The sequence below is a fragment of the Sinohyriopsis cumingii genome, chromosome 6 (assembly GCF_028554795.1).
Source record: "Sinohyriopsis cumingii isolate HCF-2022 chromosome 6, ASM2855479v2, whole genome shotgun sequence".
NCBI lineage: Eukaryota > Metazoa > Mollusca > Bivalvia > Unionida > Unionidae > Sinohyriopsis > Sinohyriopsis cumingii.
The window spans coordinates 115390209-115407645 of NC_142966.1; the positions used below are offsets into that span (position 1 = coordinate 115390209).

Consider the following 17437-nt stretch of genomic DNA (forward strand, 5'->3'; position numbering starts at 1 on the left):
ATGAAGTGTTTTATTTCACTTTTTTTCCCAGAAAGTCATTATTCTTTCAGGTCATTTGATCTGGAATTTTATGGTAATTCTACTATTGCATCAGGTTATGTGAAAACAGCAAGTTCATTGGCATATTAACATTCATTCCCTTGAATTCCACAAGTATTTCTAAAATATATTCTGATTACAACATCTGATAATTTTAAGATGGGCCGAACTATAAACTACATATATAAAAGTCATGGACAATATTTTGCAAATTCAAGCAGCAAATATTTTATGGAACAAAAAACCCCAATCAATTATTTATTATTTGTATTATCATTTATTGTATACTTTGAAATACAGCATAAAAGAACATTCAAACTTTATTTTAGTAGTATTCATGTCATAAATAATGTAAAAAGTTATAATCATCAATTCAGATCAATTAAACATTTCATCAAAATTATGGAATGCAACTCAAAGTTTATGTAACATATATATTATTACTAATAATAAACTTTACCACAAAAATGTTTTGTTCATTTTTTAACATCGAAGTGAACTATAATGAATCTATGATTTATTTCAGGACTATTTCATACAAAAAATGTCATAAGCACCATGCATGCATGAGTCAAGAACAACAATAATACATGAACAACATGCAACCAAAGCAAAGACATCCTTAAAACACTGTATTTAAACTATATCATACTTGTATTTGGTAGTGATGTTGTTTCAATAACATGGCGGAAAAATCAGAGTTGACCAAAACTAAAAATCACCCAATGAAAATTACAAAAGAAACAATTTACCAACAAGTATCTTAAAAAACTATCATGCACCAAAATTAAAAGTTCATTAAAAAGAAATAATGGTTAGAAATTGGATTTCCAGTATGTGTCCAAATATAATTTCCATAACTAACTTGATCTTATACAACCATCCAGTGATTGCTAACCTTGTTTACTCAGACCTGAATGATAATAATCTTTTTGACAATAAGCAGTCTGGTGTTAGGAACTCCCACTCATGTCAAACAACACTCATAAAAATCAGACACATGGTTAGCTTAAATGAATAAAGGAAACATGACAAGAGTTGTCTACCTGACTGCAAAGATGCATTAGATTTGATAGATTACAGTATCCTTACATCCAAATTACAATGCTATAATTTTGATGGCAGTGACATAAAATGATTCCCTTCTCACCTCTAACACAGAAGGTAGCATGTATGTAAAGGTAACACCAGATATTCTCAACAGTTATTAGAGTAGGTGTTCTACAAAGATCAGTATTAGGGCCATTGTTATTTTTAATATTTATTAATTGACTCCCATTTACTATTAAGAACTCCAATACAAACCTGTCTGACACAACATTACATGCATGTGCTCTTTCCTTATCAAAACCAAATTAAACAAAGATCTGAAGGTTACTTGAAAATGGTGTAAATATAACAGATGCTTCTAAACCAAAACTAAGTCTAAGTGTTACTTGACAATGGTGTAAAAATAACATGCTTCTAAAACAAAACTAATTTTAAGCACATGTTAATAATTACAACTCAGAAACTGGCTCATATGGACTAGAGGCATGTTGATTGTAATCTTAAAAGTAAAACTACTTAAAATATTCCAAATCATATACTTCTTTGCATTTAAGGTTAATAGTTTTCTTCAGTGGAATGTATATGTTCATTATATATGTAAATTGCTTTCTTTAAGGTAGCACTGCTTGCCAAAATTAAGAAATACCTCTCTTCTTATGTCAGGATTTTAATGCACATTTTTAATAAAATGCTAGATTGTTGCCTTAGTGTATGGGGAAACTGCTCCAGTCAGGACCTTGAAAATTTTTTAAACTACAAACATGTACATAAAAAGAGATCATGTATACTTCTAGAAAAACCATTTGATTCACCCTCTGAACTCCTTTAAAACAAATATATCTGGATGGAAATTGATAAAAGAACCAACTACAATAAATCTGTTTTAGTATATAAAGCTTTAAATGAAACTGCACCACAACAACTAGAAGACATGTTTAGCCAGAGACAGCTGGGAATCTCTCGCGACCAAAATTGTTAAAAAAAACGTCATCTGAAACAGAGCTTTAGATCTTCATGGGTTCATGTCTCAGTCTTGCCTTTTAATATAAAACAATCAAATTCTCTCAATGCTTTCAAAAATAAAAATACATCAACTACATGTTAAATATGAAACAAGTTTTCTTTTTCAGCTTGTGTCAAACAATCAATATACTGTTAAGCAGGTTGTACAGAATGCAGAATGCATCATGGGAAAGTAGTCTTGCACTAATTGAGTTACCATCTATAAACAAAGCATTATTATTATTATTATTGTTATTATTATTATTATTATTATTATTATTGTTATTATTATTATCCAGGTGTCTAATAATTAAGGCAGAAATCTTCTTAGATAAGTATAGCCTGACGAAGTCAATACATAACAAATTACAAATGTGGAGTTTGGAAATTCATCACTTAAAGGTAAAACTTTCCGCAAAGAATAAGATGTCAAAACCTTGTTACAACAAAAACAAGTATTGTATCTCACTGGATTACATATTATTTATATGCTATTTAGTAGATAACCAGTATTGCATCTCAACATATCACATGTATTTCATCAGATAACATTTTATTTATTATGATTATGCTCTGTTTCCATTTAGCAGATTAACAGTATTGCATTTCACATATCACATACTATTTATTTTGCTGTTTCCATTTAGCAGATTAACAGTAACACCTCACAGCAGGGAAAATACAAGCACTCATACATTCTGAAGTGTAACTTATAAATGCAAGTAATAACCATAATAAATGTACATAATTGATAAAATCATTTCAAGATTTTGATATGTTTTGATACTGTTAACATCAAACAATATTTTTGCTGAGGAAATATCACCCATACACACAAAAGCAAAAGTCTCTGTCACTGCACTCATAAAACATGACCAAAGCTACTTCCATTGCCAAATGTATTACATATCCTCTTTTTTGAATGATTGTATAAAGTTTGCTTTTACAGTTTTCAAAATTGCTGCTATAAGTATATTTATATATCAAATTTTTGACCCCTGCAGCCCCAGAGGAGGGGACCAAAACTTAATCCCCTTCTTGCACATGGTTACCACATGGGCAAAATATGTACCAAGTTTGGTGATTTCATACCCCATGGTTTAGAAGGAGATAGACCTATGGACAAACAGACACATGGACAGACAGTTGGAGGGTATCATAATATCCCTTCCATTAAAACATGCAATAAAAGGTTTCTCCTAATAAAAGAGAATTAAACTATCATATCTGATACCATATTGTGGTCACAATGGGATATGCTCTCTCAACAGGCATTTTACAAGTTAAATTTTGGTCAATAATGCACACAAACTAGACCATATTTCATAAAAGTTTGATCATATTTTTTCAAAAAGAATTTTTTGTTATTCAAAATACTGTTTCAGTCTCTGTCATACAGTTTCTTAAAGCTGTCTGGTGGTTTGCATCATGTAAACACTCTAAACATTGAAATACAGGCACTCCACAACCATGAGTAAAGTTGTTCCAGCAATCTACTTTGCTTACATTAATGCAGGGAACAGAAAGACACTTTAAAATACATTGTTTGCTGAGAGGATAAGCAAGCTGAATTATCATATTGATTTGAAATATGTTTGGGCTTGTTACCATGACAATAATCTTTATTCCTTTACTGCCTCTCTTTAATCCCCCTGCACAAAGGTAATTTTGGATGCATTGGCATATTCATAGAGCGTTAACTGACATTTTTGCCTTGTTAGACTTTATACTGCAACGTACACATAGTGTAATTCTTATTACTACAATATTTTGCCTTTTGTGGATATTTATGTGACAATTATGACTTTAAAAAGATAGTTAAAATGAGAAATGCTGATTTGTTTTTTTATGTCAAGTGTAATTTTCTAGCAAATAAAACTTAATGCTTCTCTGCTTACTTTGTAATATTTCTTGCAAGTGACAATGTTTTATTAAAGTACAGGATACCTATTTGTAAAGTATATATTTTTACATTTTTGTCGTTTTAAATCTTTTAAAAAAATTGTTGTTTGCTGTGTTTTGGGTAGAAACTCTGAGCATCAGATGAGCACTAATTCCCCTAAAATTCCAATGCCAAATATAAATTTCACAGTATGTCATCGACAGCAATTTCTTTTGTGGCTGTTCTGCTCATTTCTCCCCATTATTTTTAAAGGCAAAAACATACTTGCACATTGATGACTGATTCAGGTCCACAAGAATCAGGACTTTCTTTCAAACAGCAATTGTCCCCAGTACATACAACTAACTTGAAGATAATGAGAGTAAATTACCATAGCTAATTGTTCCTACTGAAACAAAAGTGATTAGTAATTAATTAATTATAGTGAAATATACAATTTATTGTACCACTCTTTTTCCAGTATTTTATCTTTTAATCTGTTGCATAATTTTAATAGTTTGATCAAGTGATGATTCAAAAAAGTCTTGTGGTTAAGTAGAGAACATTTCAACATGAAATAATCCTCAAAACATGCAAATATTTAGTAAAATTTAATTCTGGCAAAAATATATTTCAGAAATATTTGGTAGCTCACCAATACAGGGTTCCCGCACCAAAATGATGTTTTGATTCCAGGAGAATTTAAGGAGAAAATGACATATTTCAGGTGTTATTTTAAAGTCTGATACAAAGCACATTAGATACCTCAAGTCCAGTTTAGCTTTTTATAATATCAAATTCCTGGACATTTTATGACAAAAAGTAATTTTCAGGGAGGTTTCCAGGATATTTTCATTGAATTCAAATTCCAGTTAGATTCCAGGAACTCCTTGAAAACGAGGAAGGTGCAGGAACCCTGTCAGTGACACACATTACTGAATGCCCATCTTATACACAATGAGTAGATCCATAATGGAATGACAAACAATACTTGGAAATTCAAAATTATATTGATAAAATGCAAAATGCCTTTGAAATATATTTAACAAATCTGATTAGAAAAAAAAAATGAAGTTAAAGTAAAAAGATTATGACATTAATGCATCTGTCTCTCTTCTCTGTCTGTCTCTCCCCATCCATTACCTTTTGGAACTTTATTTTCACACTGCATTTTTTTATGGACATACAGGCAATCAATCATGTATCACTTTCTCTAAAGCTGATAAAACAAAATGGTAACTTTTTTAAACATAGGTTCCTGGAGCAAATTTACAACCCTACCCTCAAATGAAAACCAGAAAATTTTGAATTATTGCATGAGAGTAAAATTTTAAATATACAGGAATTCAATATTTTGTCATTAAAACATTTTCAGGAAAAAAAACTAGAATATGCCTGTAAATTCATGGTGGCGGCTAAAATTGCTATGCATGGCTGATGAAGAATTGGGATTTTTTTCAGCACAAAAATATATGACTATTAACAATATCTGCACCACCAATCTCAAAGGTTCATAGCACAGTGTGATGGGGTGAGAATTATCAAGTTTAAACCTGACTAAGCCAGTTTTTGAGTATGTTAACCTCCTGTAGCCTGGCAGTTTGGAGATCGTATGGGTCTTGATCATTAGCGCTGCGTAGATCAAGGTGATGAGCACCATGTGGTATGAGAATGGCTATCAAGCTGCGTGATTGAGACTGAAGCACTCCTCCTGAAGACCAGGGATCTAACAGGCCATTGCTGTAGAACAAAATTAATCAAAATATTTCAAAATAAATACAAGCAAAGCTTCAAACGGAAGAAAAAATGTAAATTATGTACTTCCTGTCCCCCAACTGAAAAAGTGGCAGGTAAGTAATATAACTTTTCTAATTATGTACACCCCTCCCCAAATGGTAAAGTTAAAAAGTAGAGCCCCAAGTAGGCCTGCTACTGCTTACCTGGGTAAATGATGGATGTTAGTTAGTGAAACTGTGGAATGGAAACAAAAGTTTCCATCAATTACCTGCCATATTGTCTTTAAGGCCAAACAAAATGTAAGTGTTTCCAAGTTTCATGCTAAAAAAAATTGGACTGGTTGGTCAGAATAGGATTTTTAGAACTCATTTTTCCCAATGTACTGAAAGTGAACCACGGTTGCACATGCTTTAATGACAGATCTTCGCTAATTATTTAAATAATTTGCATTTGACATACAACCTGCTGTAAAATTTAAATGATTAGTAAACAGCAAGCAAAAGTAGCTAATATTATGAGTGTGTGTGTTCATGTGTGTGTTTTATGGATTTTTAATACAGCTTTAACAATTTAAGTCATATCACTAAGATGTTTGCAGTGTAACAGTTTACAGAGTGTGTGTGTATGATTTGGATTTTTAACGTAACTTTAACAATTGTTCAGGCATATCACTACGATGTCTACCGTGTGGCAGTTAATAGTAATGTCTAGCACTGGGGCATCATGCCATCATGTCTCACCCAGTCACATTATCCTGACACCAGGCTGACCAGTCTTAACACTAACCTCTTAATGCTGAGCACCAAATGAGGCAGCTGTTAGTACCATTTTTATACGTCTTTGGTATGACTTGGCCAGGATTCAAACCCAAACCTCCCACATTTGAGGCAGATAATCTACTCACTTAGGCCAGCAGAGCAGTCCAAAGCCAATAATAAATAATCCAGTAAGTGCTAAAATATTGGGAGAAATAGTAAAGATCTAAGTAAGCATGATCCCTAATAGTGTTACCAATGAATGAAAGGAAATGTAGTCTTGTCAAAACATTCAGAAAATCTGGAAATTTTCTTCTTTTTTGAAGTTTCCTTTTATAGTCAGAAAATCTGTACGTTCAGCATCCAAAAACACCACCCTGGGGGATCGATTTATTTATGTTAATGATGGAAATTAAATCTGGAAGTGGTCCAGGAGAAAAACATACTGGGTTATGATTTTGTTCTATTTCTATTCAAGTTAAAAAATACCACATATAATCTGAATTAATGTATGACGAGTAACTATGAATACTCTAATGGCATAATGCAATGAATATAATTGCAGTAACATCAAAACAACAGATATTTCAGGCACTTTAAGGTGTTAGTGACTTTCTAGTTTATTGGGCAATGAGCATAAAAACACAAACAATACCTATCTGGTTTTAAGCATACCACCGCAAATTCATTCCTAACATTATATAAACTATACATTTAAAAATTTAATTTAGACTTCTCTTTTTTATTTTTATGTCCTGAGCAAATTCATTTGCAACATTATAAATAAAATAGAAGTTAATACTTTTCATTGTTGTATTTTTATTTTATAAATCTTCTTCAGCTTCAAATTAAAGATTCTTCAATTTAATCCATAAAGCATATATATTATTTTGTTAATTTATAGAAATTGCTGTATTAAAAAATGTATCCTTTATTCTAAAATTGTTTTTTTAAAAGTCTGAAATGTTTTCCCATGAGGGAGAACTCTCTTCCCTTCATATAACCTTTCGTTCACAACAGATCTGATCATGAGTCATTTCCCCTCCTATAATATGCAAACTGCTATTGGCCTCCACAGTGGTAGCAAGATCAGCCAATCAGATGCAAGATTACCTCATTAATATGCATGGTTCTTTGTCTTTATCAAATGTATGCAAGATCCTAATTATATAAACCAATATATCAAAGTTTGATCAAAATCAGACTAGAAATATGCCTTATAGAAGAATAACAAGATCAGGCACACAAAAAGTGCAGATAATTTAACTAGTATGTGCAGATCTCACCCATTACTGAATTTATCTTAGCTCTTAATGATATTCAAAGTTTGATTAAAATCAAATCTGAAATGTGACCTGCAGTATGGTTGTAAGTTCAGTCAATCAGCTCATTAGAATGCTTGGGTCTCATTCATTAGAGACCTTGACAATATAAACATGTGTTCCACGTCTGATCAATATCAGATCAGAAATATCGCCTCAAGAGTGGTTAACAGATGCTACATTGACTCATTAATACACATAAATTGTACATGTTATCAAATGCATTTCAGATTTTGATGATACAGTATAAACTAAGTTTTACTGAAATTGGATCCTGAATGGTGATGGACAGACACTCAATGCTCCATGCATGACTGACAAAATACGATGGCTGCAGGACCATACTATATGCCGACTTGACCCTATGGTCATGTAAATTTAAATCATTTATAGTCCTATGAATTCAATGAATATACTTTTTTAGCAGTTTTCAAAAAATTACATTACTGTTGGCATTTCATTCGGAGGAAATATTTCACCTGAAACAAATAAATAATTTGATAATAAGAAAATTGTATTTTACACTCTGTCTTTAAATTGGATGTTAAAGCAACCACAAAGTGAGATTGGTCTACACAAATTAAAGTTATCTTTACCCTACTAATTACATTGAACTGTGATAACCACAAATAGCATTTAATATGGATGTCATGTGATCTTTACCCAACAAATTACACTGACCTGGTATAACCATAAATAGCATGTGATATGGATGTCATGTGATCTTTACCCTACAAATTACATTGACCTGTGATAACCACAAACAGCATGTGGATGTCATGTGATCTTTACCGAACAAATTACATTGACCTGTGATAACCACAAATAGCATGTGATATGGATGTCATGTGATCTTTATGCCACAAATTATACTGACCTGTGATTACCACAAATAGCATGTGATACACGTCTTGTGATCTTTACCCTACAAATTACATTGACCTGTGATAACCACAAATAGCATGTGATATGGATGTCATGTGATCTTTATGCCACAAATTATACTGACCTGTGATTACCACAAATAGCATGTGATATGCATGTCATGTGATCTTTACCCAACAAATTATATTGACCTGGTATAACCATAAAAAACATGTGATATGGATGTCATGTGATCTTTATGCCACCAAATTATACTGACCTGTGATTACCCCAAATAGCATGTGATATAGATGTCTTGCATCTTTTCCATACTACTGACATTGACCTGTGAGCTAGGGATATGACTGCTGTGTAACAATGTTTGGATCTTGGTAAAGTATCATCAAAAAAATCTTATGGAGTTGAAAACTAATGGACTGGATAAGGAATCAAACAATTGCTTTACATTATTCTTTGTTTTGACCTTAATCTTTAGGGCAGAGACAGTGAATATACAAGATGCTCTCACATCGAGATATATGAAATCCTAAGGTTTTATTAAAAAACTTTCATTGGTTCAGAAATTATACATGTAGTTGGATAAAAAGTCAGATTTTACTCATTCCTTTGCTATGAAACTGACCTTGATGCAGAGACATGACTATGGTACATGATACACTCTCCAGAGATGATGTATAACTGGTTATAGTTTCATTACAGTATCTTCAATAGTCAAAAAGTTATAATCCAGATAATACAAGCCAGTTACATTTTCCTTTGCTGTGACCTTCACCCTGAGATCTGGGTCATGGCTGTTGTATGTGACACAATACCTACACACAATGTATAATTGGCTAAAGTTTCATTACAGTATCTTTAGTGGTTCAAAGGTTATGCTCTGGATAAGGACACAAAACATTTCCCCTAAACCATGACCTTGAAACTGAGGTAAGAACTCTGGCTATGGTATGTGACACATCACCTTGTTTATGATATATGCTTGACAAGGTTTTATTAAAATCTCTCTGTTACAAAGTTATGGGCCAGACAAGTAAACATTAAGGAACGAAAGAACAAATGGATGGATAGATAGATGGGCAACCACCATAATAATTATAATATGCTAGACTTAGGACAGACACATACAATAAATGAAGCTTACAACAGGTAGGTTCTCAATAAAAGCACTTTCATAATAAGCTTCAGGAAAGTGTAATGGTATCCTAATGTTCATTTTAAAATCATTATGCTGCTTTTTTTCATGTTTGTAGTTAAAATAGATCTTTGATGCATAATGAAATTTTCTGTTGAAAAACTCTACAATTCTGTAATTCTCAACTTTAATAAATGGCAGCTAATAGTTCATAATGAACATAATGTGAAAATATGAATATTTCCTACATGAAAATAGAGAGAAATCAACTGCTCTAAATGTTCATTTATAACATACATGAATCTGCAAACAATACAGTAAAAACTGTCTTGAGAGACCAGGCACTACATAAATAGACTTATTCATTAGATAGTGTTACGACCTGTTATGAGAAACCACCTGTCTTGAAAGACCAGGCACTACATTCACAGACTTATTTATTATATAATGTTATGACCTGTCATGAGAGACCTGTCTTGAGAGACCAGGCGCTACATGCACAGACTTATTCATCATACAATGTTTAATGACCTGTTATGAGAAACCACATGTCTTGATGGTAGAAGGGGTCATCTTTTAAGATGGGTTCTACTGTATAGACGATTGCCAAAATTGCCAATGTAATTAAAATTCACAGATGGTAATTCTGTTCAATATAAACAACACATATGGCGAACAAAATTATTGGGTGTCTCTTATTATCTGCATATTTCTACCCTGTTGTCAAAGATGTCCACAAATGCCAATTATATTGCTGGATTGTAGAAATAACATTAACAGATTAAATTTCTTGAAAAATGAATTTGTTTAAATGTGAAATTCATCAATAAATGGAACTTGTATTAGTTTGAAAAGAAACTTTAAAAGAGGGTGGTTATACCTTGTTTATTCCAAAAAACATTATATACAGATTTTGCCTAAGTCGTTTGTTTCTTTTACCAAATCTCATTCTTCAAGATCACATTTTACCCATACCTTCATTGGTGTTTTGTTTAATTTATTTCAGGTCAGTGTTTCCCTTTACATTCATTTGTGCTTCAAAGACCCCCAAATTTTTAATCTGACCCCCAGTTTTGATACCAAAGTTTGTTTTTTTACTCAGTCTGACCACCAGTTTTGACACCAAGAAGATTTTTGACTTTCAGTCTTGCATCCCTAGGGGATACACTGCTGAGGTGCTGATGAGGTCCCTTTCTTTGATGGATATAAATGTTGGTGATATAAACTACATGAAAAGACACACACTGAATACTTATAATAGATCTAGCATATAAACATCATATCTTTGTATAATTGTACTGAATGACCATAATACAGGTTACAATTCTGAATACAGATTGATTCGATCATCACCGATCCATTTTAGTTTTGTGTTTCAGTGTCTCCCATTGGTTATAAAAGATGGATCTGTCTTTTATTTTCCAACCACAATTAATTTCCAGACCAATTATTTGTTTATGCATTGAAACTGGCTTGGGTAAAAAGGGAAATTTGTCCAAAGGAAATGCCAGTACCCCTTTTTTCTGCAATATTAATCAACACCAATTAAATAATTTCAAATCTGAAGATTTTTTTTTATATATAATATATGGTACATAATCATGGTACTAAATTAGTTTGGCCCCCAAAAACTTATATTAGTACTATAAATTAAAGTATAAACCTTGATCGGTCAAGTAGAAATATGCATAACTGTTTAGGCTTTGATTGGTTTGTGAATTCATATACTGAATTTATGGCACTGGTATAGATATTTTTTATGTGTACTTGCCCTTTAATATTAGCTTCATTACCATAGCTAAGTAAATGTGAACTTATTTAGGGTCACTTACATCAAAGCAAACAGGTACTTATTTAGGGTCACTTACATCAAAGCAAACAACCACTCCATTATTATTGCAATTATTTTCAAGTGTTTTTTCTGGAGCCACTTTATCATATTATTTTAGACATTATTAAAGTTTAGTGCAGTGGTGCTTATGATTTGAAAGCAAGAGATATACTTCACTTAGTGCAATTTAAAATGTTCAATGCACATGTGGTGATGCCATGATGTAAACAAGGTCATCAAATGTAAGCGATGAATCATACACTATGCTGCAATACTAGTATCACATTTTAATGAGTTCAGTATTTAAATTTCAAGGCAGAAAATGTAATTACTTGTGACTTTCAACAATTCTAATGCAATGATGCATTAACCAACAATATAAAACTATAGCAAAAACGAGAGAAGTTATTGTCGATATAGGTACTATAGCAAAAACGAGAGAAGTTATTGTTGATATAGGTACATCATCATGCTTATGGTCATAGCTTGTCACTGCCCAATAAAATTATAGCTTTTGGGTTCTGTGTTTTGTTTTAAATTTTAATAAATTAATTCTTAAACTGAAAACACATCAAAAACCTACATTTCTCATTGGGACTTTAGTGGTTTTGATTTTAAGAAGTTACTCTGCATATAAAAATATGTATCAAAGAAAAATATGTTACCTGAATATAATATTGCTAGCACTCTCAAGAGATGTGCCTCCATATTCTGTTGTGATCCAGTCCAAGAGAGGTTTAGTTTGCCATGTTTTGTAGCAAGTGTCACTGTACTGTGTGAAGTTCCACTCCATTGGTTCAAACATGTCACTCACTCCATTGGAACACATGGGCATCACCATCTCTGTACAACTCTATAGAAAAAGAATTTGTTCTTGTAATACCACATCAAGGTTGCCAGTCTTGTAATACCACATCAAAGTACTGATTGCAAGGGCATCACTCTTGTAATACCACATTAAAGTAATTACCTGATCACATTAACATTAGGAATTATTCTCTGCTATCTCCAAATCCAGCCCTCCTTGAAACATCAAATCAATAAAGATACAGGTGGAAGTGATGTATCCAAGATGTTTATCAGTTAAAATTTGAGCAAAACAATTTTTCAGTAATACCACTACAATGTCTGCAGTGTGGCAGTTTTTAGTGATGTCTAGCACTGGGGCATCATGCTGAGGACATGTAGCATGATGACTCACCCATTCACATTATCCTGACATCAGGCCAACCAGTCCTAACACTAACATCTTAATGCTGAGTACCTAGCAAGGCAGCTGTAAGTACCATTTTTAGAAGTGTTTGGTATGACACGGCTGGGGTTCAAACCTGTAACTTCCTGCATCCGAGGAAGATGCTCTAACCACTAGGCCATCAGAGCAGTCAAAACGTATAAATGGATGATCAAATTTGTGAAAAAGGTATTGAAAGTAATGTGATAGAGTAAATGGTTTCAAAGAAACAAAATTTGTTCAAATATTTCCTTTTTCTGTCAAATACATTAACTGATTACATTAAAATTCAGTGGAATACGTAAGAGGACGAGGAAATGCTTGCAACTTCTACTGATGTAACTACTCTACAAATGAAGAATATACATGTGCAAGGGCAATTCCTGTGGAATCCGGTGCATGGCTGTTGCAAGGTCATGTCCAGGACTTAAAGTAATCTGTCATTAATGGGGCTTGGTAACTGTCTGCCACTAAAAGTCATCCAGCAAGATTCCTATCTCTCAGTTGCTTGCCATGTCACACTTATAAAAGCTGGAGAATGTTGACTGAGTGTGCCAGTCAAGTTTCTTTGCTATGTCTTGAATGAAGGCATTATGTTCGAAGGCCAGGCTCATGGATTCTGTACGAGTTTCAGAGTAAACCAATGCGACTAGCACTTGTGTGGGTATGTATTGCTTTCCTGCCTTAATCAACAGGAAAAGCCTAGAAACTTAGCTTTTGTTTGCCTGGTAATGAAGCCTACCTTTAAAGTAGAAGGGGCACTCTACAGATATTATGAACTTCTGAGAGAGTGGAGGTTGTAAGGTGAAGTTGTAAACATTTGTAACATGCATAGTAGAGAGAATGTTGGTATACCTCTATGTTACTTTCATGAACTGTGGCTGAAATTTCTTTGAATACTGTACTTGTGGTAACCGGACATGATCTAAGCACACTGCTAACACTAAAATGACTACTACCTTGTGCTAAAAACCCCAGCCGGAATTAGTCTAAATTACACTATCTTTAGCAGTTATTAAAATAGAGAAAAGAATATTTGCCAGACTAGACAATACCAAATTCTGAAAGTGCAAGGAATGAATTACGATATATACAAGATGTAACAAAAATATTGGCTCTTTCTTTTACATTTTACCTATTTAGTCCAGGAAGTGAAAATGACTGGAGCTAACAGTTCTTTTGAAAGGTGCATATCTTAAGCTGTATTCTCTATAGCCCAAATTACACACATCAATCATACACAAAAATAAAGGGAATTATAAGTTCTTTGAACAACACCTAAGATATTCCAGTTGTTTTTTTAAACAGCCAGTATAACCAGTGAGGAAAATGGGAATTCTTGAAAAATATAACCCTATGCAAAATACGAAACTGTAGAGTGTCACTGGAATAAACCAACACACTGTCAGCAAGTCTCAATCAAACTTCTGAAAAGAGGGCAGAGTCCAGTACCTAATGTGGCACTGGAAGAGGAATGTGTAACAGGAAAGGATGCAACTCCCTTGGACCATGCACCTTCCTCCTCAGGGAAGAGAGAGAAGTTAAAATATAATCTCTTTTGGCCTTTATCAACCACCTCATCTATCAAAAGATGGGCAGGATAGAGTTTGTTTGTTTGCTGAAGCTGACCTTGTTTGAAGAGATTTGTGACGAGGTCCCTTCAACTGTTCAGGGTATACATGCTTCTTTGCAGGTTTTGATGGGTTTGGTGTCGCAGTCAGGAATCAGTATTGCTGGTCCCTCAAATCATGGAATGCAGCAGAGTGGATAAGACCTCTGAAGATCATCTCTGCCTCAAGTGATGCATCCCTCAAATGGTTCTTGCAAGACTATTGACATTTCAAGATAGATTCACTGCATAGGTGGAGAAACTCTACATAGAGCATCATTTATATCGAAGTGCTACTGGAGACAACTATTCCTCCTTCAAGACACCGAACAAGACAGCTGACAAGAGATTAGAATGAGATGATCATCACTAGGGTTTGAGCCTTACGCTCTAAGGCCTCAAAGGCTTTGACCAGGGGATGAGCCCTGGTCCTAGCCACTATCCTCACTTGAGACAATCCTGAGTCTTGGGGGGTCGGGTGCATGTGGTTAGGCTTAAGGTGCCAGGTAGGGTAATGAACCTGATAGCTGCAGGCAGAGACCAGTGGCCAGAGCATAAAATTGGCATATAGATTATGCATTCTGCTGCCTGGCTTACTCTTGGTTCTGGGAAAACTTTTGCAGACTTTAAAACAGATTCTGAACATTGCTGAAGAGAACAAAGCCGTTGGAACACGGTGGCTATGCTGACAAGTGAGATAATTTAAAAAAAAAAACAACATAAATCCAGAAAGAAGTATATCAAATCCAAAATACTTATTTGAGCCACTAATCGACTGACAAATCTAACCTGATAATCCCAGCCCATGTCTCCAAGACTTGAAGTTCCCTGCTGGTTGATGTCAAGACAAGTGGCCTGCCCAGTATAGTTGTAATAAACACTGACGGCTGCAAAAAGGTCTAGGAGAAGTCCCTGACTCTCTGTGGGGTTAGAAAGGTACTTACAGCATTCCTGTAAACCAAAAAAAATATCATTTTACTTACAGCATTCTTATCAACAAAAAATTGTATCATTTTACTTACAGCACTTCTGTAAACAAAAAATTGTATCATTTTGACTATTTAAGTACCAATCAACATAAATTCCTTAAGATAGCAACATTTAAGTTCATGCAGATATTGATTTTGATAGGTTGTTTCCCTTCCCAGCAAGGAGTTACCTTCCCATAGTATATATTTTGATAACAATGCTTAGTAAAAACATATGAGCTATTTATTTATATTTAGTTGATAATAGTTATGAAAAAAACATGATATTAATGCACTGAAAATATATCTTTACAATTAGTTAAAAGTCATTTACAAAAAAAAAATACATACCATAGGGTACCAATCCCTTTCCAGAACAGGAGGTAACTTAGACAATACACATATAGGTTGTTGTTGTTGTCGGGTTTAACGCCATTTTTTCAGCACACGATAGGCTATATATGGCGGCCAGTATTATTGGTGGAGGAAGAACCCAGCAAAACCCCAGAATGAACCACTGACCCACGAGAAGCTACTGGCAAGCTTTCTCACATATCCACATTGGCTGAATCTTAGACTCGAACCGCCGCAGACAGAGGTGAGATGGCAGCGATCCGTAACGAAGAGCACTTTAGACCACTTGGCCACTCAGGGCCCCACACATACAGGTAACAGCCATGTTTGATATAAAAGCTCAGTTTTAGCTGCAGTACATTTAAACTATTGCTTCTGGGACTAGAGTGTAAATGGACATGGTGCATTTAAAATATTTCATCTGGGAAAGGGACATGGGGTGCACCTTCTCCCAAATCAAGATATTCATGGAGATGAATGAAAATAATCAAAATACATCCACTTAAATTGTTTTTTTCTTTCTTTTCTTTTTGACAGGTGACCAATGGTACTAATCCTTTGAATGTGTTTGTTTCAGCCAAAATGGGACAAAAGTAATATTGAGGTCTGTAAAAAATTATTTTTCAATAAACAGCAATGAATTTACACCAAAGAACACCTCTTATGATAAGCCAAGAGAAGACCCAACTAATACATTTTGCATACGCTTAACAGCAATGAATTTACACCACAGAAAACCTCTTATGATAAGCCAAGAGAAGACCCAACTAATAAATTTTGCATTCATTTAACAGCAATGAATTTACACCACAGAACGCCTCTTATGATAAGCCAAGAGAAGACCCAACTAATACATTTTGCATACATTTAACAGCAATGAAAGTGGCCAAGTGGTCTAAAGCGCTCTCCGTTATGGATCACTGCCATCTCACCTCTGTCTGCGTCAGTTCAAGTCTCGGATTCGGCTAATGTGGGTATGTGAGAAAGCTTGCCAGTAGTTTCTCGTGGGTCGGTGGTTCTTTCTGGGTTCTTCCTCCACCATTAATACTGGCTGCCATGTATAGCCTATCGTGTGCTGAAAAATGGCGTTAAACCCCACAACAACAACAGCAATGAATTTACACCACAGAACACCTCTTATGATAAGCCAAGAGAAGACCCAACTAATACATTTTGCATACATTTAACAGCAATCAATTTACACCACAGAATACCTCTTATGATAAGCCAAGAGAAGACCAAACTAATACATTTTGTATACATTTAACAGCAGTGAATTTACACCACAGAACACCTCTTATGATAAGCCAAAAGAAGATCCAAACTAATACATTTTGCATACATTTAACAGCAATGAATTTACACCACAGAACACTTCTTATGATAAGCCAAGAGAAGACCAAACTAATACATTTTGTATACATTTAACAGCAGTGAATTTACACCACAGAACACCTCTTATGATAAGCCAAGAGAAGACCAAACTAATACATTTTGTATACATTTAACAGCAGTGAATTTACACAACAGAACACCTCTTATGATAAGCCAAGAGAAGACCAAACTAATACATTTTGTATACATTTAACAGCAGTGAATTTACACCACAGAACACCTCTTATGATAAGCCAAAAGAAGAT

The 17437-nt window shown here is 33.9% G+C and overlaps 1 protein-coding gene across 1 annotated transcript; it reads right to left on the bottom strand.

Moving 5' to 3' along the window:
* Positions 1 to 293: 293 nt before the first annotated feature.
* Positions 294 to 15423, bottom strand: LOC149797781 (lysosomal Pro-X carboxypeptidase-like). Its single transcript, XM_089962730.1, has 3 exons — positions 15265 to 15423; positions 12301 to 12488; positions 294 to 5713 (listed from the first exon to the last, which is right to left on the bottom strand). The coding sequence occupies exons 1-3, from the start codon at positions 15280 to 15282 to the stop codon at positions 5521 to 5523; spliced, it is 399 nt and encodes a 132-aa protein (XP_089818856.1). The 5' UTR covers positions 15283 to 15423; the 3' UTR covers positions 294 to 5520.
* Positions 15424 to 17437: the final 2014 nt, after the last annotated feature.